Raw genomic sequence first — 25,076 nt, forward strand, 5'->3', positions numbered from 1 at the left:
CACACTTAACCACTACACCAAACTATTCCCAAGTACCCATGAAGGGGCTGTAATGTGCAATGCCTCTTTTACACATGTAAGTCTCAACATGCATCACATGGGGTGCGGTCACATGTCACATTAAAAGCGGGTGTGTAGCGCTCAAATTTGAACTGCTGAATATTGATTCGATGCAGGGTCGTTCAGACGAGCATCCAAGAATGCTACTCATTCTGTTGAGCATTCAGACATCCAACACTATCACGCTCTTTTCTTGGAGCATGCGTGATCAGATGGTGATTTCTGGGAGTGGGGGGGTCCATTGAACATGCGCCCAACTGTTTGGAGGTGGGCAATCAAACGTTGCTTCAGAGGCAGGGGGGGAAGGGGGAAAGTTTCCGAAATTAACATTGCCGATTCAAACCAAGGAACTGCCAGGAATTACTTTCCTAGAAATTGGCAGTGACAATGATATCTGGAAATCCTCCACACTGAAAAAAAAGATTTTTTTTTCCTGTTCTGAATAGTGGGATAACGTCCCCCCCCAATCCTGTGTTGATTGGAGAAGCAGAAGCGTCCCCTCGGATTCCCGGATGATCTGGCAATGCGCATGTCTGCTGGGGCTTTTCTTAAAAAAAAAGTTGGGAGGAGCTGTAAACATTCCAAGGGGCAGTATCGCGCGTGAGCTGTCCAAACAGGAAAAGCCAATCTTGTGCCGCTTTTTGAAAAAGGGCCGGACTTTCTGCGCTGTCAAATTAATGTGGCACTGATCCGCAGCAAATCGGAATGACCCTGGATGACGCTCGATTGCCAGATGTGGATGTCTGGACGAACATATTTAATCCGTCAGCGAGACGGAGCTGTGTTGCCACAAATGGTATGTGTGACTGCACCCATGGACAATTAACTTTGGGATTTTCTGCCTATGGATACTAGGCTCCCCATTTGGGGCAGCACTTTAAAAAATGAGGCCTTTATTTTCTAAACAATATACAGAATTTAAAAAAGGTTAAAGTAGCAAAAAAAGACAATACACTAAACAAATGCAAAACCTTTACATAAGCCCACCTACCTATCAGCTGTTGCTTACTTGGAAAAGGGGGGCTGGATAGCAGGCCAGAGGAACTTTGGGAGAATAAAGGAGAAAAAGAAAGATACAAGCCTGATCCTGAACGGAAAAGATAAGAGTCAGTTCAGGATCAGGTGATAAGCAGGGCTGGTGCTACCCAGTAGGCCAGGTATGCGGTTGCCTAGGGAGCCACCTGCTCACAGGTGTGGGTCGTTGGCACCCCCTCCCGATTCCCATGCATGCCCTGCTGTCCCAGTACCCCTTCCCCACCACCACCGCCCTTGCCCACCTCCCCACCACCCTCCACTCAGCCCCACAGCCTGCCAGGAATGTTGCAAGAGGTCGACGATGAGGAAGGGGCTGAGCAGGGGTGGCACGGCAGTGGGTGCACTTGGAGCCTGCCCTCTCTTGCTGTGGAAGGCAGGCACCAACTCCATGCACAGGTTCCTTCAATCCCAGGTAAGTAGGCACTCAAAAGGCTTGAAGCCTCATTTTGGAAGCATCTGAACCCAGACAGTCTATGAGAGTGGGATGGCCTAGATGATCTTTCTCATATGACTGGCTTGGATCCTGATCCCTTCCCGTGTGACTGGCCCTGTGGAGTAAGGTGTGCAGCGGTTGGCAGACATGACCTGCCCTCCACCTGGGCAGAAAGTGATGTGAACTTGCAGGGCTCCTCCTGGTCACAGGATTTTTTTAACTTTATGGACCACCCTACCGCACAAGTGTCTGGCTTGCATATGTCATGCTCGGGATCTGTGTGTGCATGCACATGTCTCAAAATGCTGATTGATCCACCCAGGCATGAGCAGAAGCTCCTTTGGATGCTTTTTGGGAGGATGGAGGGGGACAATGCTATTGGTTGCTCAATGCATACTGGCACGTTCTTGGCACTGAATTGACCATGGTTGATGAGCTCTGCCACAGCTTTCTCCTTGTCTCTTCCTCGCAAGCTCTTTCACTGACAGTTTTCTAAACCTGGGAACAAAGACACACTTCATGGAGTGGGGCTCTCACTTAAAGCTTTCTGCCGAGTGAGAAGGGCTGCAGGACTGAGCCTGGCCTCAGGAAAGGGTTCCAGGGGTGCAGAAAGAGCGCTGGACTCGGAGCCCAAGTGCAGCCAGAATGTTGCCAGAAGCCCGTGCTCTTTCCAAGGCCTGAAGCTGATTGGCTAGAGAACAGCCAAGGGGTCAGTCTGATTGGATTCCTATTGGCTTCACCATTTTCACACCTCATCCCCTCCACCAGTCTTCAAATGCATGCACACGAGGGCTTTCACCTGCGGCTCTTGCATTGGGCCAGATTTCTGTGTGGAAGGTGACTAAAGAAGAGGATGAGTGATGCTGAAGGGGCTGAATGGGGGCAGTGGGGCAGGCATGGGCAGGGAGCTGGCAGGGCTGCGGCCTGGCTTTCCCCATGTATAAGGGGGAGGAAGGGTATGGGTAGTGGGGAAGTCAGGGGTGGGGGACCTCACCTAGGGTGCCAAAAACCCTGGTGATAAGAAGCAGGCCTGGGGATGAAATTCCAGTGTTCAAAGGATGGAAAAGCTCAGCAATGTATTCAGAATGACAATGGCTGTGGCACTGTTGGAAGTTGGGCCCAGGAGCTTGATTGAATCAAGTTGGAGAGTGCAGGGTTCCACTGGTAGAGATCTCAGAAGGCCTCCACTGGTCTTGTGAGTGGCTACCACAACTGTGGCCTCCCCACTCACCCTATCACCCTCCAAAAACCTCTAGCACACAGGTTCAGGGTTACAGGGGGGTCAGGCAGTCACGGTTTGCCACCTGCTTTGCCTCTTTTAACAATATAGAGACTCTTTCCCTCTCGTTCACAGAAACACCACCAGGCAGGAACGCCCAGTTCTCTTTAATAAGCACCTCTTATTGAAACAGAACTACTGAAACATTGCTTCAGTCATATGCTGCCACCATTTAGTAATACACATAACACACCCCCAGATGATATGTATATGTGTGCCCTCCATGAGACCATATACATCCAGTCTACAAGGTTAAACAAAGTTAAACTTTTATTTATAGTTTAAACACAACAAATAACAATTACAAAGTTTCTCCACACTTGAACTTTATTCAGAATTCTTTGTTACAAGTTGACTTTCTCCCAGCCAGCATTAGGCTACTGTTCTGCCATACACTGGCGTAAATTTCCAGTTTCTTATCCAGCTAGCTCTAACTCTCCCACTAACTAAATAGCTTTAACTGTCAGCCTCACAAACATTGCCAGCTCCCAGTGGTCATTCTTAGGAAAATAATTTTTAAAGAAAAATAATTTTTATTGATCAAAAAAAATCTTACTATAAAGTATAATATCTAACTTCAAAAATGAATATATAAACAATAATTGAACAATATTAACTATTTTAACAATATTAAACATACAATGAAACTTTTAAACATTTCTACAAATTAGAATAAAAGTTCCTACAAATTACAACACATACATTAGTTAGGCAGAACTTACCCTGTCCATCACAAGCCAAGCTTTAATCAATTATTCATTGCCAGAGTGTAGAGAGAGCTCAAGAAGCTTGAAATACACAGCCTTTTATTAATGTACTCCACAGAGCATTCCAGCAAGTGGGCTACTCCCCTTTTAGACTATCCAGGGGAATTCCTGCCAGTTTCTCGGAGCCCAAATTTAATATCAAGCTGGATATTTTATCCAAGCCTTTGGCAGTCTAGCCAGATCTTTAGGTATTAATAACTATTGGGGATCCCCATGTGGGGGGAGTCTTGTCGGCATTATTACCATGGAACTGCAGTTACTTAACATTAAGTAGCACTGAGCTTTAATGAAGACATAAAAGTTCAGCTCTTCCATACTAACTTTCATTTTTCAAAAACATTTAATTCAAATCTTTTTATTTGGATGGATACATCGAATTAATATTTTATTATCATTTACACAAACATGTATTGTAACAATCTAGCATTTTATGCATAATATTCATACAAAAAGAAAGATTGTCCCTCCCCTCTCCTGCATCATAAACCAAGAGGTGCAGAGAGAAACCTCTCACCTCCACAACAGAAGAGAATAGAGACTTACACTGATGTACTGTTAAAACTATACGTGTCTCTGAATTCCAGCTTTCATTTTAAAACAAAAGAGCTTTCTGTTATAATTTACTTTCTTTTTAAAATGAAATCTAAGAATTCACAGACATATTCACTGACAGGAGGAGGGGGGAATGTAAGGATAGTCTGTTGCAAATTAAAAAAACAAACCCATTAGCAGGGGGAGGAAGTAGCCACAATGGGAACATTGCCAAGTAAAAAGGCTGCCATGGGGGAGGGAAATTCCAAATGTTCTCACTCACATAATAGTTATCCAAGCCTTAACATGATCTTCCCAAAATACTGCAGCAACGAAAGATAGGAAAGCAGCTGGGAGAACCTTGGGAGGAATATGAATGAACCACAGTATTGTGGAAAGCAGAAAAATAAACACTTCCCAACAGCATTGAACCTGGGGCAGACAATGTGTATGGAAGCTGGACTTACGTGTTAGTAGCATCAGATTGTCTAAACATCAGATATTATAAATCTAGATATAATTTCCATTTTGAAAACACAAAAATGAGTTGTCCAATCTTTATGAACACTGTTAAAAATGAGGGTACGGAATTTGCTTTCTGGTCAGTTAATGCAAACAGTATATTTAGCAAAAACAAAATAATGCCTGACTTCTGAAAGTTGTTTTTTCTCTATAACAGTAAAAAGATATTTTTAGTCTGAAACATGCACAATCTGTTTTCCAGTGTTGCCTCCACTCATCATAGACTGGAAAGCAGCTATAAGAGAACAAAAGTAAGAAATCCTTATGCTACCATTTCTTAAACGTAACAGCTTTCATTGTGGGTTTAAATTTACTGATAAAATAATGTCAATTCTGTAATTTTTTTAAAAAATATGCCTAAAATTCCAGAATCAATCTTGTGCATGTAGTTTGAACATGCTTCTGAAGATGAATTAGAAAAATATTATATTTATTGTTTTTAGAAGAATCTGGAAGGTGGGTTAACATAACAGAGAACTACTGGCCCAAAGTTTCATAGGAAGCTCCATAGCTGAATAGAGTCTTCCTGGGTCTAGTGCAACACTTCAACAATTACATCACACTGACATTAATTGATGCAGTTCTATGGAAAAGGCTTTAGCAGTATTTGTGTGTCTGCTCTGTATCCTCCCTTTCCATTCAGTCACAATATCTAGCAAGTAATTTAAACAACATTAATTAACCCTTCTCAGATAAAGTTCCTTTGGCATGGCTACCAATGTTTCTGAAAATGGCCCTTAGAAAAACTGGCAGCATATAACAATGATGAGCAAGTAGACTTCTTTGCAAATCTAACTCCACCCCCTGCTGCTTCTTTTCCAAGCAGCAGAGGGCTGAGGGAATCATGAAGCAACCATCTTCACCCCAGACTCGTCACAGCTGTCATTATATGGCTGCATCCATTCTGCAGAGTGGCAGCAAAATTTACCTCAGGTGGGCCACTTTAGAGCCCCCAAAATTTACCTCAGGTGGGCCACTCTGGAAACCTATGGTCACACAGAGGCAACTCCAACAGTTGACTTAGTGCTCAACTGTTGTGGAACCTCCATTGCCCAGAATGCCCTAGTAACCTGCTGCTTCTACTTTGTGTTCTCCTTAAGCAACAATTCCCACCTACAGCTTTTCTCTACCTGGCTGATGTCCACCTCCTTTTCTTCATCACTCCTCTGCTCATCTCTATTTTTGTGCACCCCCTTTTTCTGCCACCTTATTTATGACCACCTACTCTTCCAGTTATACCTGCAAAAATCGAAGTATCTAAAGTTTATCAATGATATTTCAAATCTTATCAAGTATATTTTATTCTATCCTTCCTCCAAGGAGCTCAGAACAGCATAAGGGTCTTCCCTGTGCCCATTTTTCTTCTCCACAATCCTGTCATGGGGCCAAGAGAAGCTCAGAACAGCATAAGGGTCTTCCCTGTGCCCATTTTATCTTCTCCACAATCCTGTCATGGGGCCAAGAGAAAGTTACTGACCCAAGAACACCTAGCAAATTTTATGACTGAGAACGTGTTTGAATATAGACCTTGCTAGGCCTAGTCTAACTACTAAATTATACTGGGTCTCAGATCCATAGCTTTCAAGTTTATCAGGATCTATGTAACCAACTGTGTGTCCAATACTCAACCACCATGTATCAACACTTCAAACACCCTTGAGAATGTTTAAGATCATTCTCCCCATTCTATCTATATACTCAAAAACATGTAAGAAATAATGCTATGGTCTCCAGACTGGTGCACGTGGACATCATGCTGCCCACATTTTTTAGTGTTTTTAGAAAGTGTGTGAGGGCAGGTGGGTCTTTTACCCAGCAAAGCTTCTGATTAGCCATTAGAGATTTGTTTGGCTGGGCAGATTTTAAAAGCATTGCTTTGGTAGTAGCTGCCACTACAGCACAAGGATCTTCACTGTGACTGAAAGTAAGTTGTGGCAGCCATCTTGTGGCTGGCTCTGTCTCCTGTACTAGCGATTATGGCTGGCTGTATCTTTTGTGGCAGCCATTTTGTGCAGCGATTCTGTGGCTGTGCCCACCACTCTATGTCAGAAATCCAGTTCCCACAGGCTCAGAAAGGTTGGGGATCCCTGATATAACGGGTTGGATCCAGATTATATTTTCCCATTATTTCAGAACTAAACCTTCCTGGCTCCCTCCTTCCACTGTAGCCTAATTATCTCACACAATACTGCTCCTGGAGTGCAGGAATAGAAGACCATGAGAAATGACATGAGGAGGGAAATTGGTGGAAATTGCCAGTTTAATGTGAATCCAACCCAAGATTTGGATTTACTTAACTTTCTATCTCATAGATACATGTCAACATGTTTTAAATCAGGCTACCCCTTCACTCCTTTAACCTGTTTCCATGTAAAGTAGACATTACATAGCTTTGATACAGTAGAGTATAGGTGAACCAATGATGTCTTACCTCCAATGTTTTCCAAGCCTTTCACAACAGTCTCTCTAACCTGAAAAAAGAGAAAGAGATTGGTTCCCATTTCCTATTTTATCTCCTAAAAAGAACTGCAAAGTTTTCAATTAACTGGGGAACAAGAAAGTATTAAAGTGGTTAATCAAGTATGTTCTCTTAATCTCAACCAATCCTCTAGATAAAATGGCCGTTTTACCCAGTTAGGTGGTCTGTAGAAAGCGTCTATGCTTTTTGTCAACAGAGTTAAAGTAGATTATTCACCAATACTCAAAAGAGTCAACAGAACAAATGACTGCTTTTCACAGAAGAGAGGCATGCTTGCTGTTTATAAACAATTACCTTCAGATTTGAGCCCTACCTTCAGTTTTTCCTCTTTGATCCATTGACAAAGCTGCACAGTACTAGCTGGATATTTGTCGATGTAGTTCAGAACTAGAAATCTTTCCCTGTGAAAGAGTAGAACAGATGTACCAGTTATATTCAGTTAAGAGACTAAACTCTTACAAGCAGATATGGCCTATCACATTTGTGTGAAAATCTTTTAACATTTGTGTCAATTTTGTACGTTGTTAAAAATCAAAGTAATCATATTATAATGTAATGAAAGAATGCAAACTGCAATCTCTGCTTTGGACTCAAATGGACAATACTGTCGTATTTTCTGTATATGAACTAATTGCATGGATGAACAGACTAACATTTTTATTTAACAGGATCAAGCAATACTGACGATGGTTGAAAGTATTCCTAACATATGAAGCTGTAAATACCCTGGAAGATGTACAGAAGCCTACATGTGCACAAATACACCTGTGAACACAGAATAGCCAAATGCTCCACACATGTCTCTTGGTCATTCTACCTAACAAGTGCCTGTGTTCATCTTAATCTTTACTGTGACATGTGGCTTCTGTCTTGTTTCCTCATGAGCACAATGCTGTAGACAGGACACTTCTGCCTTACTGTTGCAAGAATCCCAGCTCCTCCTTGCCTCATTTCTGATTTCACTTTTTTTTTTGGTCTAACATATTCTGGTCTTCTTTTTCAGTCTCCTGTTCAACTCCCTAACTTTGGGTTGGGGACTGAGCAGGAGGCTAAAATAAGCCAGAATGAGTTGGACCCCACTATCCATCAACAGAAGGCACTGAAGATTTCTCATCTTCCCAGCAGCCATTTCTGACTCTATGGTTGCAAGAATAATAGCAAGACATGTTGAAAGGCTACAGAGGACAGGGGGAAGAGAATTAAGACACTCCGTTTTACCTCTCTTGTGAGCAGAGCTCTGATGATGGAAGAAGAGAATGATTTTACTCCCTTTCCCTTCCCAGTTGCAGCCTCCCAAATGGTTATTAGTCTATATTCAGTCTAGATGGTGGCTAGGGCTGGTTAAAGAGAAATACCTAGTGATGTTCCGTGCTTTCCTTATTTCCTCTGTCGCAGGAGGGAGTGGAGGAGGATAAGGCACATCTTTGTTGTACTGGGAGATCTGCCCACATAAAATAATATGACTATTTGGATTCATCTGTTAAAAAACAAAACAGAACAAAAGATGCTATTTTCCTGCCTTGCTACAAGCTTAAAAGCACAATCACAACTAAGATATCTCCATGTTGGAAACCAATCAAAGTATATTTTCTTAGGAAAATATTGGTACAAAAAGGCAGAATTGACAGGGACATGGCTGTACATCAAGCAATGCATTATTGGAATAACAAGCTTCATGTATACAGTGTAAAAGAATAATAATTTTTCATATTTTACTTTCAAGGAACCTTTTCTGTATTGACTTTTCTGCTGGGGAGGTATTTTAGAATGTGTCTTGTATGCATTTGTTTTTAATGGGGTGGATCCTAACATCCTCCAAGGAGACTTCCTCAAATTTAAATGGCTCTCCCTCTAATGGAAGTTATATTAGAGTAATAAGGTTGTTCTGTTGCCAAAATGCCCTTAATTTGACATACCTAGTAGCTGACTTCAGGTCAATGGAAGCCAGCTACTTGAAAGGAACCCTGAACTGAGAAATTTAAAGTTGGAGTCAGCAGATCTGCCCCAGGCGTTAATTTCATGACCTATGGGCCATAAGATAGTTGCTACTCATTTTATTGCCCTAGAAACAAACCCGTTATTTGAAAAACTGAGTTGAGTAATTATCATGGCACAGATACAGGTTTGTAAAAACAATGTCTGGTCATGTCTTTACTTCTATTAAATGAAGTCCTCAGACTGAAGTTGAGCAACCTTAGCAACATCTAATCTCTCTTCTCTTTGTATGCACATTAGATCTTGCATAAGGAGGAAATAAGCACGAAATCTAGACTGTACAAAAATTATCCCTTTCCCAAGAAAGGTACACTAATATTAGTTCCAGGCATACCTAGAACAGATATCAGCAACAGAGAGGACAAACACTGGCCAAGTGGAGGGCTGCTTTTGGGTAACAAAACAGTTGACCAAAGCTCCACAGCGGAGTTGCAGAGAGGCCACAACACAAGCTGCCCAGGAAAACAGTACCCAGTAGAGGAGGTATGTGTGACAGGATGCCTGAGTGCATTTAGGCCCATGCAGATAAGAGACTGGCTGTCCTGGAGAGTTAGGAGGAGGAGGAAAGTAAGAATTATGAAGTAGATAGGATAGAGCACCAGCCACTTGAGTGCCCCTCTGGGTTGGATATTTCCTGAGCATGCATGACAATGGTTTCTGCCCTAATTTAAAAGGTAATCTGCACTGTGGCCCCAGTCCCTATGATTAAGGGAGGGAAAGATGGTTGTAAACTTGGAATAAAAATCTTGATGAACCCCCTACAACAAGCCTGCAACCTTAATGAACTGTGCTGTGCTCAATGTGCTCCTCCCCACATAAATGACTGTTCAGTTCACATGGGGCGCTGCTAGCCACCAGGGCTTCAACATGGCCTATCATGAACATGCATTTTAGATGCATCCAGAATACTCATGCAACTGTATACTGGAAGGGCAGCTTGGGATTGATAACCAAATTGCCCAGTATGGAAACATGTTGGTACTGCCAATCTTCTAATAGAGCAACCCCTGACAGGCTTACAAAGGGCCCTAGCAGTCCCTGGAACATGGTTTTGAAAACTCTTGTAATTGATTGTTAAGCTGGGAATGGCTAAACATGCAAATTAAGAGAACAGTCTAAGGAACAGTGTGTGTTTATTATCTGTTATGAAACAGAGTTAAAGAACATTCAGTTCATCTGGCCTACATTCTGTTACAACCAACAGTAATTATTTTTTTAAAACATACTCTTATAGGAGGATTAAAAGGGGAGTTAAAAAACTGAACATCTCCTCTAATGCAATCTGAGTAAAAGCATAATAAAATAAGTTAACATGATGCCAACTCAAGGGGAAAAAAACAGAAGATAGGCTCTTCCTAATCATTGAACATATGCCACACAGCAAACGTACTTTTAATTCTTGCAGGCTACAGTTGCAGGTGCCCTTTCAGAAATATTGTTACATTTTGTGCATCATGATAAGAAGAAGATGATATTGGATTTATATCCCGCCCTCCACTCCGAAGAGTCTCAGAGCGGCTCACAATCTCCTTTACTTTCCTCTCCCACAACAGACACCCTGTGAGGTGGGTGGGGCTGGAGAGGGCTCTCACAGCAGCTGCCCTTTCAAGGACAACCTCTGCCAGAGCTATGGCTGACCCAAGGCCATGCTAGCAGGTGCAAGTGGAGGAGTGGGGAATCAAACCCGGTTCTCCCAGATAAGAGTCCGCATACTTAACCACTACACCAAACTGGCTCTCCAAACTGGATAAATCATGTGACACCTTTACAAGGTCCAGTTAGGTTTTATTTATACTAAAATTACCAATTAGCTTAGGTATAGGTTATCATGGTACCTAATAGAGACAAAAATCAAGTTATTTTATTTGAAACATCTTCTCTGTGCTCGGCTACTTCTTAATAACGCATAAGAAAAATAGCACAAAGTATGAAGAATATTAAAAAAGATCAGAAAATACAAATCCACATCACTGAAGCTCATCTCACAATATCTTTCCCTGGAAGTTGTATCTGAAGCCCCTCTCAAGAAAGCCTTCTAGAGAACAATAAACATCAAGCAATAAAATCATAAACTAGCTTATCCTTTTAATAACTATTAGGAAATTTAAGAGTCTCTAGAATCTCTAGAAGTTTTTAAAAAGCTGTCCTATAAAGGTCTCCAGTGAGAAAGCCAGACAGGCTTCAAAGCGAAGTCCCATCAGGCCTGGTGCATCCGAGTTGGCCAGGTAGGCAGCTGCCTAGGGAAGCACCTGGCCTACAGGGGCGCCAGGCACCCCCTCCTACTCACACCCTTTCCCTGCAGGCGGCCCAAGCAGCCTTCGTGGGAGGCTAAGCCACCAGTGTGACTTCCCTGGCTGTGCTGGGAAAGCTCACAAATAAAAACAGCTGGTAGCAAGAGGTGGTGTGGTGGGAAGGGAGCACCACACCCACCCGCCCTTGCTGCTCTTAGCTCCTTCCCACTGCCGTTCCACCTCTTCCTGCCCACCTTGGTTGCACTGGCGGCTGGAGGAGCTTCTTCTCACTGCCACCATGGCCAAGGGAGGGAGGCAAGCTGGCAGCAAGAGAGGAGCCACCTGGCCCTTTCCAATGGGGGCCACAGGGCAGCAAGTGTGCTCCAGCGTGCCAACTGAGCCTGCTGCTGCCATGCTTGGGTGGAGGGGAGGAAGGGCACACGGTGGGTGGGAAGTTGAGGGTGGGGGTGCACATTGCCTGGGGCAGCAACCTAGTGCTGGCACTGAATTCCATAAGCATATTTCATAACAGATTCCTTGGCTGAAAGTAAGACTTGGAGCATAGTCTCCCCTCTGAAGATATTAACTGCAGAGATATATATGGAATTAACTTTTTGCTCAATCCTCTGCAGATAAAATATCTCACATCCATAGTAACTTGGACTGTACATTAACAGGATCAGATGGCACTAGGATGCCAGCCAATGTTCCCTCTAATTCCTCCCCCCCTACTGAGCAGAACAGTCCACATTCTGAGCAGAATACAACTGCTGCAATTTTATAATGAGCCATGGAAAGTGCAAGACCCTGTATAGCTCCAGAATGCTGCTGAGGGGGGCTTCCTGTGTTAATGAGCGGTCGCTCTCACACACAGCTTAGAGGGAACACTGTCAGCTTGTCTAGTTGTTTGAGATACTTTTTAGTTTATTCAGCCTAAGGATGTGGACAGGGGGCTTGGAGGTTTGAGGCCTACCACTTGCTTGTATAGCTCTGCTCTTGCTGGCTACTTTATTCTGCCAAATGGGAGCTGACTGACTGGATCAAAAAAGTAGTTAATGCCTCCTTGAGAGAGGGGGTGGTTGCTGTCCTCAGCTCAAAACTAAAGGAATCAGGGATGGATTGGATGGAAAAAAATGGCCCTGAAAAAGTGCTCCCCAGCCTGCCCAAGACCCATTCCCACAAGGAGGAGGGAAGGAGGGAGAAGGAACCACCCCTGCAGCTCTGCCCACTGGTGGCTGTAATTGCCAGTCTACCACTGAAAGAAGCCTACCTTGGACCCAAGAGATTTCAATTACCATAGGGTTACCAGACCCATCCCAGTAATCAGTAGAAGAGTGGGGTGGGGTGGGAAAATGGTAAGTGGCCATCTGTGATTGCCTGGAAGTGATGTCACACCTTGCTACGAATCACCAGAAACTCTGTGGTTTTGAACATATGAAGCTGCCTTATACTGAATCAGACCTTTGATCCATCAAAGTCAGTATTGTCTTCTCAGACTGGCAGCGGCTCTCCAGGGTCTCAAGCTGAGGGGGTTTTTCTCACACCTATTTGCCTGGACCCTTTTTTGGAGATGCTGGGGATTGAACCTGGGACCTTCTGCTTCCCAAGCAGATGCTCTACCACTGAGCCACCGTCCTTCCCCTTGAGCCACCGTCCCTCCCCTTTTCCCAGAAGAGATGTTATGCCAATGTCAACTTATTTATTTTGTTTTTCTCTTCCTGGCTTTTGGAATGCTGGCAACCAAGGCAACCCTTGTCTGTTGGAATGCTGGTGGTCAGAGCAACTACTAGCAAGTATTTAAATGTTCTACTCTTGAGCAAAGTGATCAAACTGGTGGTGACTGGGCAACTTTAAACATTCCTAGATGAAAAAGATCATTTGGATCCTTTCTAATCTGGTTTCAGGCCTGGTTATGAGACTGAAACAGCCTGGATTACCCTTGTGAATGACCTGTACCAGGGGATGGATAGGAGGAGTGAGAGACTATCGATTCTCCTTCAACTAACTCTCAGTGGCTTTTGATATTATTGACCATGGTGTAATCCTTCTAGACTTATTTTCTGGAGTGGGACTGGGACACAATGTTTTTCAGTAGGTTTGCTCCTACCTGGAGGATTGGTTTCAAAAGGTGGTGCTGGGGGACTGCTGCTCAGACCCTCAGCCTTTGGCCTACAGAGTCCCACAAGACTCCATCTTGTCCCCTATACTTTTCACTATCTTTATGCTGGGTGAGGTCATCCGTAGATTTGGGCTGGGTTGACACCAATATACAGATGACTCTCAGCTCTATTACATACTACCAATCAATCTCAGGAAGGATACAGGAACTCTGAACTGGCGCCTGGAGACACTTTTGAAGTGGATATGGGCTTGTAAACCAAAGCTTTCTTGACAAAACAGAAGTGCTATTGATGAGCAGAAAGTTGAACCCAGTCTGGATAGGGTTGTGTTCCCCTTGAAGGAACACATCCATAATTTAAGGGGGCAACTGCTGCATAAGCAAATGGCAGCTGTGGCCAGGAATGCTTTTTACCAGCTTTGGCTAGTTAGCCAGTTGTGGCCTTTCTCTGGGAAAAAAGATCTGGCTACTATGGTGCATGCCTGCTTACATCTAGATAAGATTGCTGCAATGTGCTTTGAGATTGTGCTTCCAAAGTGTCTGGAAACATCAACTGGTGCTGTAGTCAGGATACTGGATCATAGAGACCATATTACTCCAGTCTTGGCTCATTTGGCTCTGGCTCTGAATTTATTTCCTGGCACAATTCGAAAGCTGGAGTTGACTTTTAAAACCTACATGGTTTGGGACCAGCATACCTGAAGGACCACCTACTTCTTTATGATCCAACCCAACTGCTACAGTGATCTTCTGAGGCTATGCTTCAGGTGCCCTCACCTTCTGAAATTAGGTGGGTAGCAACTGGAAAGATGGCCTTTTAGTGATGGCAGCAAAACTCTGGAACTCTACCCACAAAGACTGTTATGGGCCAGCCAGCTGTCTCCTCCTCTGAGAAGGACAAAACAGAAGAGGAAGAAATGGAAGAGTTGGGCCCTGCACCCATGGAATACCTGCCTGAGCAGCTGAATTGAGAAGCCGACTCAGCAAGACAAGCATCAAGAAGCAAGAACACTTTGCAGCAGCTAGGCTGCTCATTCTGGCAGGAGAAGAAAGAAATAACACAGAGGTCAGAGCATTAGTTGCCACTGGTTTCTCCTTAACAAGCAGTGTGCAGGACAGAGTGCTTGAGAGCTCTAGAGAGATAAAGGATTGCCCATCTAATTGCCCAGCAATGATCAGTGTTAATTCCTGGAGCAGAGTCTTTTCAGGAACAGGAATGACAAGCTGATAGGGAAGCAAACGACTTGCACCTGGAGGATGATCAACTCAGCAATAAGAAGCAACACCTGGGCTTTGGGGATGAGTCAGCTAATGAGGCAGATAAAAATAACATGCTGAGCAAGGCTCCATGTAGAAGCAACTTTGCATGTTATACACACACTTGTAAGCTGACCTGCTGTACCCTGACTTGCTGCCTTTGTTCTGTGCTTGTAGCTAAAGATAAGACCTTTACTTGTGTTTACAGCTAAAGACCCAGACCTTGCACTCTGCATTGGTTCCAAGCCCCTGGAACCTCTTTTCCTCTGACCCTTGGACTGAACCTTTGGCTCCCTGACTTTGGATTGGTTTGTAAACTTTGCTCTTGTCTTGTTCATTGTTGTCATATTTGTTTATCCTGGAAACCATGGCTTGAGTAACAATGCCAGGCTTTGCCCTAAATGTGACAAGAGCAGGGCTGGATCTAGGGAAGGGCGGAGGGAGCTCTTGCCCTGGGTGCTGCCAGAGGGGCGGGGTGCCAAATTGGATATGGAGTCCATTCTATTCTAAGGGCCCATAAGATAGAATGGGCCCATAAGGAGGTGTCATTTTTTAATTTTGCCCCCCCCCCTCAAAAAACATGTAGATCCAGTCCTGGACAAGAGACATGCCTGTTCCCTTCTGTTCCTGTCTTCTGGCAATGGGAGAAGACTTTTGTTTCATGTGCATTCCCTCAGTGATCCCTCCTTCCTACCCTGTTTTGTCTTTTAACATTTATTTAACATTTCAAGACATTACACAAGGACCATAAAAAGCAAAGTTATTACTTGTGCATGACTACAGAGAAGAAGAATCATGCTAAGGATATAACTATATAATGAGCCCTGCTGAATTAGACCAGTGGTCCATCTAGTCCAGCATTCTATATTATACAGTGGCTACCTTCCATCAACCAGATGTACAGTGATATCTCACCAAAGACTCTGGAATAACACTAGGGAAGAGGCAAAAATAATATCAGAAACTCACTTGAGCTATCACTGCAGCACTGATGTCTCCACCAACATTATCAAAGTACACATCCACTCCATCTGGGCAGAGCACATGCAGTCGTTGCACAACATCCTCTTCTTTATAATTGATAGCTGCATCAAAACCCATTTCCGAGACCAAAATAGAGCATTTTTCATTGGTTCCACAGATACCAACTACTCTGCAACAGCCCTCCAGGAAACCTATCTTTGGAAGTCCATAAAAACAACAATCACAGTCTGCCAAATTTTATGCAACCACTTCTTACAGATGATATAAAAAAAAAATCTAGTTTACCTTCATTCAAAGACAGGATCTCTTTGTTTCAGGACACAATAAAATACGCAACGATTGGCCCAGTGATTTACAGAAGACCAGATGCTTTTTGGCCCCCATGCAATCACTTGAAGTAATATTCAGGGTCACTGGCAAGATCACATCTTGCTGGAATCACACGGACAGACTGGATATACTTTTCGGTGCCTCCATAGTCAGGCAGATATGGCACTGAGATATGCTTGGAAAAGGGACTATAAATCACAGTAGCTGTCTGCCCTTACTCCACATGTAGGGACTAGGGAAGGGCATGAACTGAAACATGAACTGTGGTTTGAGTGCAAACCAGGCCGGTTCATGGTTCCTGACAGGGCTTTTTTTGTAGCAGGAATTCCTTTGCATATTAGGTCACACACCCCTGATGTAGCTGATACTCCTAGAACTTACAGTAGGCCCTGTACTAAGAGCCTTGCAAGTTTTTGGAAGATTGGATACATCGGTGGGGGTGGGGGTGTAGCCTAATGTGCAAAGGTGTTCCTGCTACAAAAAAGCTCTGGTTCCTGAACCAGGGGTTTGGGAGAATGTGCCTCCCACAAACCCTTCCCAAACCTCACAAACCACCATGGATATTTGTGAGGTTCAGGGAGGGTTCATGCAGGCTTTGAGGGCATTTAAGTAACTTTGGAGCCCAACCTGAGTGAGCTCTGAAGGCATGTAAATGCTCTCAGAGCCCACCTCCTGAGTCAGGTAAGCCTGACTAAACTCTGAGAGTGAGCTCAGTCAAGTTGGCTGGCCCAACTCGACTGAGCTCTCAGAGTGAGCTCTGAAGGCTTTTATAGGCCTTCAGAGCCTACCTCTGGATGTAGCCTATTCATATAAGGTCTATAGAAACCTTCAGAGTTCACTCTTGGAGTTCCATCAAGTTCACCAGCCCCATTCAACTGAGCTCCCAGAGTAAGCCCTGAAGACCTATACAAGCCTTCAGAGCTTACTCTCAGAGCTCACTCAGACTGGGTTAGCCAGACTCACAGGTGGGCTTGGAAGGCATTTAAAAGCCTTCGAAGCTCACTTGGGCCAGACTGGACAAACCATGAACTGGTTTATCCAATGGAAGAGGTCACTGGCAGTTTGGGGTTCATGAAAACCATGAACCCCCATTTTCCTGATTCATGCCCGTCCCTAGTAGAATTGCGTTCACAGTACTCAGCATTCGTATACATTTTTCAAAAAGTTGTTATTTCTCTGCTATCCCAGCTCCCTCATATACCCCACAGACAAATACATAGAGACCCCTCCCCCCCAAACCCCACATGTCAACTAGGTAGAGCTGACAACTCTGTCTTGGAGCATTCTTGGAGATTTGGAGGATGAAGCCTTGGGAGGGTGTAGACTGCAGAGAGCTAAGAGTTCAGAGGGTATGTGATTACATAGAGCCCACCCTCCAAAGATGTCATTTCATGCAGAGGAACTATATCTAGTTTGGAGATCAACTGTAATACCAGGAGAACTCCAGGTCCCACCTGGAAAATGGCAACCCCACAACTAAATCAATCAGCTTCAGTTTAACACATGTGTGACGGAAAGCTAGGGGTTAACCAGAAACTGAAGATGCACAGGGCCTGCGTCAGGTGACCTGAGGGTGGGGGCAAAGGGCTCAGAGCTCTCAGGGAGGGAAAAGTCTGTGAGTGACAGAAGCTGCTGAGGCAGGGATTCAGTCAGTGAGGATCTGACAGTGTTGGTGCCTGTCAGCGAAGTCTGTCAGAGTTGGAGCCTGACAGAGATTGAGAGGGTCAGTTCGCGCCTGACAGAGGCTGAGGGGACAGCTGATCCTGTGAAGGAGCTTGAGACAGTGGCGGGAAAGACTTCCAGAGGCTGCAAGCTCGACAAAACCAGCCAAGAGGGCTGTGTGTGTGAGTCAGTCAAGACCTGAACGGTCACAGACACCTATAGACAACTCTGAAGATCTAGAGAGGTGGTTGAGGGAATGGATGTGGGTCTGAGACACCAAGAAGGGCTGAGAGAGAGACTCCAGTCGAGGGGTGAGACTTGGCACATCATTCCCAAGAGGCCAGATCTTTGCTAGAGGTGGGGAGAGCAAGTTATAGGGAAACTGTGAACTGTGAGAACTGAGAAACTCAAAGAAAGAAAAAGTTTTTGTAAAGCCTGAAACAACTGAGCAACGTGTTAGCCTGTGTAAATATCTCCCATATCCCCAGTTTAAAGACTTTGTGTTATAATAAATCTGTGGTTTGAGTTAAAGTTCTTGAGAGCCTATATTTTTGGGAAAAACAAACAAAGCTGCTGTGGTCCCCTATGAAGTGAATTATATTTCCATCAAATAAACAAGTAAAATACCCCGAAGAGACTGAAATAAAGAGATCCAGTGAGGCCGTGAGGCGGGCGCTGCTATAACATGGAAGATGGAAATAATAATATGCTTTCTCAGAGGGCCATTCATAGATGAAGCAGATACAGATATTTTTGATACAAATATGTTGGATGTTCTCCTGACTTTGAAACTGAATTCTCATGCAACAAAGCCACTGAAGTACCACTCCATCCAGCATCCCAGAATAACATGAAATACACCCATAGCTTATATGGCCCACATCAAAAGGTGTTAACATGCTTACCTGCCCAGCCAGTGAGCCACAGGCACCAGCAGCTCCACTGACAACCATGGTTTGGTTAGCACCTTGAGTCACATGTCCTTTCTCTCTTATTCCTAACAAAGAGGTCAGTCCAGTCAAGCCAGCTGCACCCAAAAAGTAGGAAAGATGTCCATCTACAAGATGTGGATTAACCTGAACAGAGACAAATTGCTTATAATTCTAGCAGGATGTTTTTAGCAAACATTGCCAACCAAGTCAGGATGCATTCAACAGATTTATGACCCTGCTGGAGGGCCAAGAAACATCACTTGCTTCCATTCTTGACCTCCTTGCAGCTCTCCCTCTGCAATCAGATATAGCCTACTACCACCACACTGTGTTCACTTGTGGGTTTTTTTTCATTTAATGATATCATTCAAAATTTTTAGGATGCATTCCTTCAGAATTTCTACACAAATAATAGCCTGCAGAGTTAACAGGCCATTCTGCAGATCCCCTCTAATTTTGTGCATCGTCTCTCATGTTCCCAGAGCACCAACTACAGGCAGGAGATTAAATAGAACTCTGTCCAATAGAATACAGGAGAACGAGCTTATGAACACTTTCAGGGAAGTTATAAATGGACCTGCCTCAGTACCATGATGCAGCAGCCTGTAGGGAGGAGAGCATTTCTATGAGGAGGCTTTGCATGCTACTCTGGGCAAGCAAATGACCTACATGACTGTACTCTTGGATAGTTTATTTCTACCTAATAACTAAATGATATAAAAGGACAAGTGTAGGAATGTCACACGACTCAGGGTTGATGTTCATCGCACCAGTCTGTCTCTGCTGCCTCCTTGACAGTGGTGGTGTTTTATTTTATACATTCTGCTCTGTACACAATCATTGACTAACAACGTGCGGAATAAGGAGACCGATGTTTACCTTAGCTTGTTACCCCAAATGTGTATTCCAGGAAGGAGGTGAAAGGGCAACGTACATGAAGGCTTAAGCCTGCCTTCTAAGTCTATAGATGAATTCAGGACAAAGTTGGTTTGCCAGACAGTTGACCCTTCCTTCAAAAGGACTTGTCTGAAGGAAGGGTCAGCGGTCTGGCAAACCAATCTTGTCCTGAATTTATCCATAGAAGGTGGGCTTAAGCCTTTATGTACGTTGCCCTATGCAAGAATGCGGAGGGCCTCGGAATGTTCTGCCCTTTCACCTCCTTCCTGGAATACACATTTGGGATAACAAGCTAAGGAAAACATCGGTCTCCTTACTCTGTATACTTCTAGTAAATGATTGTGTAGAGCAGAATGTATAAAATAAAACATCACCACTGTCAAGAAGGCAGCAGAGAGAGACTGGTGCGATGAACATCAACCCTGAGTAGAGTGACATTACTACAAGTCGTGCAGCGAATAGGGACTCCTCTCATCAACTCCTGGCATAGGCCCCTTGGGTGCACTCCATTGATCTAAACGACCCCTTCATTGGTGAGTATGGGAGGACAGTTCTCGCAAACCCAGCAGAAACATTTGGAGGCACTGTGGTTCCTCATCCAAAAGTCTGGCGGGTCCATGACTTCTGGCCAACTTACGACTCTGTTACAAGAGATCGGTAAGCAATGCCCCTGGTACCCGGAGGGAGGTTCTCTTAAACTTCGGGACTGGGAGAAGATAGGGAAGATCTTTCACACAGATCTGTTAAACTTCTGTTAAACTTCTGCAGGCCTGGCATCAATGTAGGTATGCAGTAGAGAAATTTATGCCTGTTTCTAACACAAGCCAGCTCTTCAAAGATTGTCCCCTAAAATGCACTGGTGTCCAACTTGTGCCCCCTGCCCCTCCTCTTCCTCCTCCTCCTTTCCCCCCTCCGCCAACGGATTCACCCGTGGGCCCACCATCTAATGCCCCGGGGCGCATGGTCTGTGAAGTTTTGGAGAAGGAACTTGATCAGGCTAAATTGGAAAATGTCCCAGATTGGCAGAAATGTTGTCTATTTGCCCCGTACAATTGACAGGGGAAGAGTTGCCTGACCTTTTATCTGTATGCCCAATAACATATGCACAGAATGAGAATAGGCAACAGGTTGTTAACTGTACTGTGTTGCTCCACTCTGTTTTGAGTGAAATTCAAAATGTTTTGAGTGAAATTCAAAAGGCTATCAGAGATATGTGCATAAGGGGAACCGATGTGCAGAGTTTTTTAGAAGGACTCTCTAATGGATACACTGATTCCTCAAGATTGGAAAAATATGATGAGGATGATGTTAACTCCTGGACAGTATGAGGTATGGGACAGCAAATATCATAATTTGGCTAATGCTCAAGGGCGTGGCTCCAATGGGATTTATACTGCTGAACAACTATATAGATCTGGACAGTTCAGTACTATTGAAGCACAAGCTGTGCTCTCTGTTGCAACCCTTGCTATTGTATCTAAATGTGCTTTACAGGCCTTTGCCAAAGTATCTACAGAAGGGAAATCAGCCCATAGTTTTGCAACTGTCTGTCAAAAGCCACAAGAGCCCTATTTAGACTTTATCAACTGTCTTCAGGCAGCAATCAAAAGACAGGTTGATAATTCTGATGCAGCAGGAGAATTGATGATGAAATTGGCCAAGGAAAATGCTAATTTGGATTCAGAAAAAGCCCCGTGGTGCAGAGTGTTAAAGCTGCAGTATTGCAGTCTTGAGCTCTGCTTACGGCCTGAATTTGATCCTGGTGGAAGCTGGATTCAAGTAGGTGCCTCAAGGTTACTCAGCCTTCCATCCTTCTGTGGTTGGTCAAATGAGTACCCAAATTACTGGGGGGGAAAGTATAAAAGACAGACTTTACTTTGCAACAGCGCTCAGTGCAGCAGGCTGAAGTTGCTGCTGTAACAATGGCTTTTCAGCTCTATTCACAAAGGCCTTTCAACTTAATAGTTGACACCTTATATGCATTGAATTTGATTCATCAACTTCCTGGTGCATCACTTCTCAAATTGACCCTAATTTGATTGGCTATATTTTTAATCTTGCAGTTTTTAATTTCTTGCTGCACGGTACTTTTTTCTGTTGCTCATAGTGGAAGCCATTCTAATCTTCCTGGCTTGATTGCTCAGGGCAATGCATGCTGATAAGGCTTAAAAAGTGTTACCTCTCTATTTACTAATCCCTCTCTCAGTCATAGCAATTTTCACCAGAATGCCAAAGCATTTGTCAAACAGTTCTCATTACCTTTTGAACAGGACAATGGTCCATCCAGTCCAGCACTCTGTGTCATAAAGTGACCAATATATGTGTCAGTTTGGTGTAGTGGTTAGGTTTGTGGACTCTTATCTGGGAGTGCCAGGTTTGATTCCCCATTTCTTCCCTTGTAACTGCTTGAATGGCTTTGGGTCAGTCATAACTGTGGCAGAGGTTGTCCTTGAAAAGGCAGCTGCTGTAAGAATCCTCTCAGCCCCACCTACCTCACAGGGTGTCTGTTGTGGGGGGGGGGAGATAAAGGAGACTGTGAGCCGCTCTGAGACTCTTGAGTGGAGGGCGGAATATAAATCCAATGTCTTCTTCCATGCACACACAAACACACATATATATGTATATATATACTGTGACTAATAGCAACTGATGGACCTCTGTTCCATATTTTTATCCAGTCCCCTCTTGGGGCTGGCTATGCATGTAGCTGCCACCACCTTCTGTGGCAGTTCCACATGTTAATCACCCTTTGGGTGAAGAAGTACTTCCTTTTATCTGTTTTATTGAATGCCCACAAGTTTTTGTATTGTGAGAAAGGGAGAAAAGTACTTCTTTCTCTACTTTCTCCATCCCATGCAAAATCTTGTAAACCTCTTATCATGTCACCTCGCAGTCGACGTTTCTCCAAGCCAAAGAGCCCCAAGTGTTTTAACCTTTCTTCATAAGGAGAGTGTTCCCTAACAAACTTTGGCAAATGGATGTTACCCATATAGCTTCCTTGAAACCCTGGTACTGTATTCATGTTTGCATAGACACGTACTCTAGATATCTTTGGGCTACTGCTCACTGTGGTGAAGCCACAAAACATGTCATGGCTCACTTTATTTCTGCCTATGCGGTAACTGGTCATCTGCAACTATTGAAAACTAATAATGCCTCAGCATATAGTTTTTCTGAATTCGTTGCTTTTTGTACATAATGGAACATTCAAATCTAGAAAATTTCCGGTATGATGGCGCAGTAAAGCGGAGCGTTCTTGCTGGGCTCCGGTGAACGTTCCGATTTAGCAGGCTCTAGAGAGGGTCCTCTTAGGAGGATACCTCTTAAAGAAGTATCTGGAGACACTGCAAAGTCTGGGGAGCTGGCAGGGGACTCATAGGGGAAGCGGAGGCTTACCTTTCGATCCCAGCCTTTCCTCTGACCGGAGCTTGCTAACGCTTTCGTGTTAAGCTGGGCCTCCGGGAAAGAGCTGACAGGGCAATAGATTTCTAAGACCTAGCCTGTCAATACTTTGAAAGCGAGCTGAACAGAGGAGACAACTGAAGAGGAGACAGAAGGAACATCTATAAGAAAGAAGAGGAGCAGTCTGGAAGAGAGGTGGAAGGAGCGAGCTGAGAGGCTGGGAAGCTGGAAAGTGGAGCGCAAAGCAGAGAAGCCGAAAAGCGGAGGTGCGGAGTAGCGGAGAAGCGGAACGGAGAAAAGAAGGACAAAAAGATGTGAATTTAAACTTGTTTGAGGAGGCTTTGTATAAGGAAGAAAGACTGGGTGAGAGGCGGTGGTGGAAGAGTGAGTGGATGGAGCCGGGAAGCTGAAAAGCGGAGTGAAAAGCAGAGAAGCCGAAAAACAGGAAGTGGAGCGGAGAAGAGAAGGACAAAAAAGTGGGAGCTTGGAGTGTATGAGAAAGAGGGAAAATGTTTGTAGAGGAATAGAAGAAAAGAAGAAGAAAAAGACTGGACTGAAGAGACAAAGTGAAGGACTGGGTAAGGGGAAAGGAGTGGTAAAAATGGCGAAGAGGACAGAATGAATGGCGAGGTTTGAGAACAGAACTAGAAAGAAAATGGCGATGGCACTGGAAAAGGAACTGTGAGTAGAAGTAAGCATTGGTTGGTAATTGCAAGTACTAGAGGGTCTATGGAAGGAGTTGGATGGGACTAAGTGTGTAGAAGAAACTCTAGAGGCATGAGAATTTGAACTGCTTGGAAGACATAGAAAGTTTAAAGAAGGGAGAGGTGGTTCTTAGCTATTTTATATAGCGGCTACCTCTTTCTTGAAGAGTGGCAGAGGACGGTGTTAGAAAGAAACGGAAAGTGCTGGGACTTTGAGGAAGAAAGAATTGGGAATAAGAGATAAGGACATATAGTAAGAAGAAAGGGAAAGGAAGATTAAAGAGGAAGAACAGAAGAAAGAAGGAAGAAAAAAGGAACTAAATTTAAATAATAGTATAAATAGCATAAGATTATATAGTTGATTTATTTCTGATAACAGTTATCCATAGTATAATAGGATATTGATAAGAAATTTAAAGATTTGTGATGTAAAACTTGGGGAATGTTTATTTGATTAATGTCTAGCATATAATTAATTTTAGGTGGGTTATTTGAGAAGGAATTGATTGATTGAATTGATTGAAAATGATGGGGAGTAAATCCTGCAGGCAATGAATTGTATTTATTATGTAAATTAATGTTTCAGAGGGAATCTAAACGACTATTGTTTAAGATAGTTAGTTAGCTGGGAAAATTGATTGGTATTTTAACAAATTGAATTAACTAAATTAATTGGCAGAAGAGCTGATCAAATTAGCAAGAAAGCTAAGCCTATTAATAGTAAGGGTAACGGAGAGAATTCATAGAAATGGATCCTAAAATTAAAAAACTTGGTCAAGGTACCCCACCAGGGGGAAGTAAATTAGGATCCCCAGCGACTAATCAGGATGCGTTGGAAAAATTACAAAACATAATGATAGCTGGGTTTAAGCAGAACCAGGAAGCCCTAGAAGAAATCAAGACTGAACTAATGGGGGAAATCAAGAAAACAAATGAGCAAGTAACGGAATTCCAAAAACAGTTGCTAGTTAATACACAGCAAGTACATGAATTGTCAGTAAAAGTAGGAGAATTGAAGGATCAAGGAGAAGTAACAACAGCAGGTACACGAGAAAACAAAGCTAACTTGCTAGAATTAGAAGACAGAGTAGCAAGGTTGGGGATGGAGAAATCGGCGTATATATTGAGGTTCCAAAACATTCCTGAGGAAAAAGAAGAAAATATAGAAAACAAGATCGTTGAATTGTTGACCATAGATGGAGAGGAACTGTTGGAAAATGGGAAGATGGAGATTGAATGGGCAAGAAGAGTGGCGTATGCGCATACTAAAAGACTTAATATCCCAAGAGTGATTCAAGTCAGATTTACACGAATGCCGATTTGTGAGAAGATCTTGAGGGCAGTAAAGGAAAAAGGCTTGAAATGGGAAGACAAGGACATTAAAGTTTTGAAAGATATACCCTGGTCTATAAGAAAAGATGATTCGAATATCAAAAACTAACGAGCTGGCTTATGAA

The 25,076-nt window shown here is 43.6% G+C and overlaps 1 protein-coding gene across 1 annotated transcript in view; it reads right to left on the reverse strand.

Moving 5' to 3' along the window:
- Positions 1-3,059: 3,059 nt before the first annotated feature.
- Positions 3,060-25,076, reverse strand: part of PTGR2 (prostaglandin reductase 2) — a 38,414-nt gene continuing 16,397 nt past the window's right edge. The window contains exons 5-10 of the mRNA XM_060262653.1: positions 18,590-18,760; positions 15,678-15,887; positions 8,462-8,583; positions 7,420-7,507; positions 7,059-7,098; positions 3,060-4,862 (exon numbers count right to left, since the gene is read on the reverse strand). Of these exons, the coding sequence (XP_060118636.1) occupies positions 4,798-4,862; positions 7,059-7,098; positions 7,420-7,507; positions 8,462-8,583; positions 15,678-15,887; positions 18,590-18,760 (696 nt within the window). The 3' untranslated portion in view covers positions 3,060-4,797. The remainder of the gene's footprint in view (positions 4,863-7,058; positions 7,099-7,419; positions 7,508-8,461; positions 8,584-15,677; positions 15,888-18,589; positions 18,761-25,076) is intronic.

Source organism: Heteronotia binoei, chromosome 21, assembly GCF_032191835.1.
Source record: "Heteronotia binoei isolate CCM8104 ecotype False Entrance Well chromosome 21, APGP_CSIRO_Hbin_v1, whole genome shotgun sequence".
Taxonomy (NCBI): domain Eukaryota; kingdom Metazoa; phylum Chordata; class Lepidosauria; order Squamata; family Gekkonidae; genus Heteronotia; species Heteronotia binoei.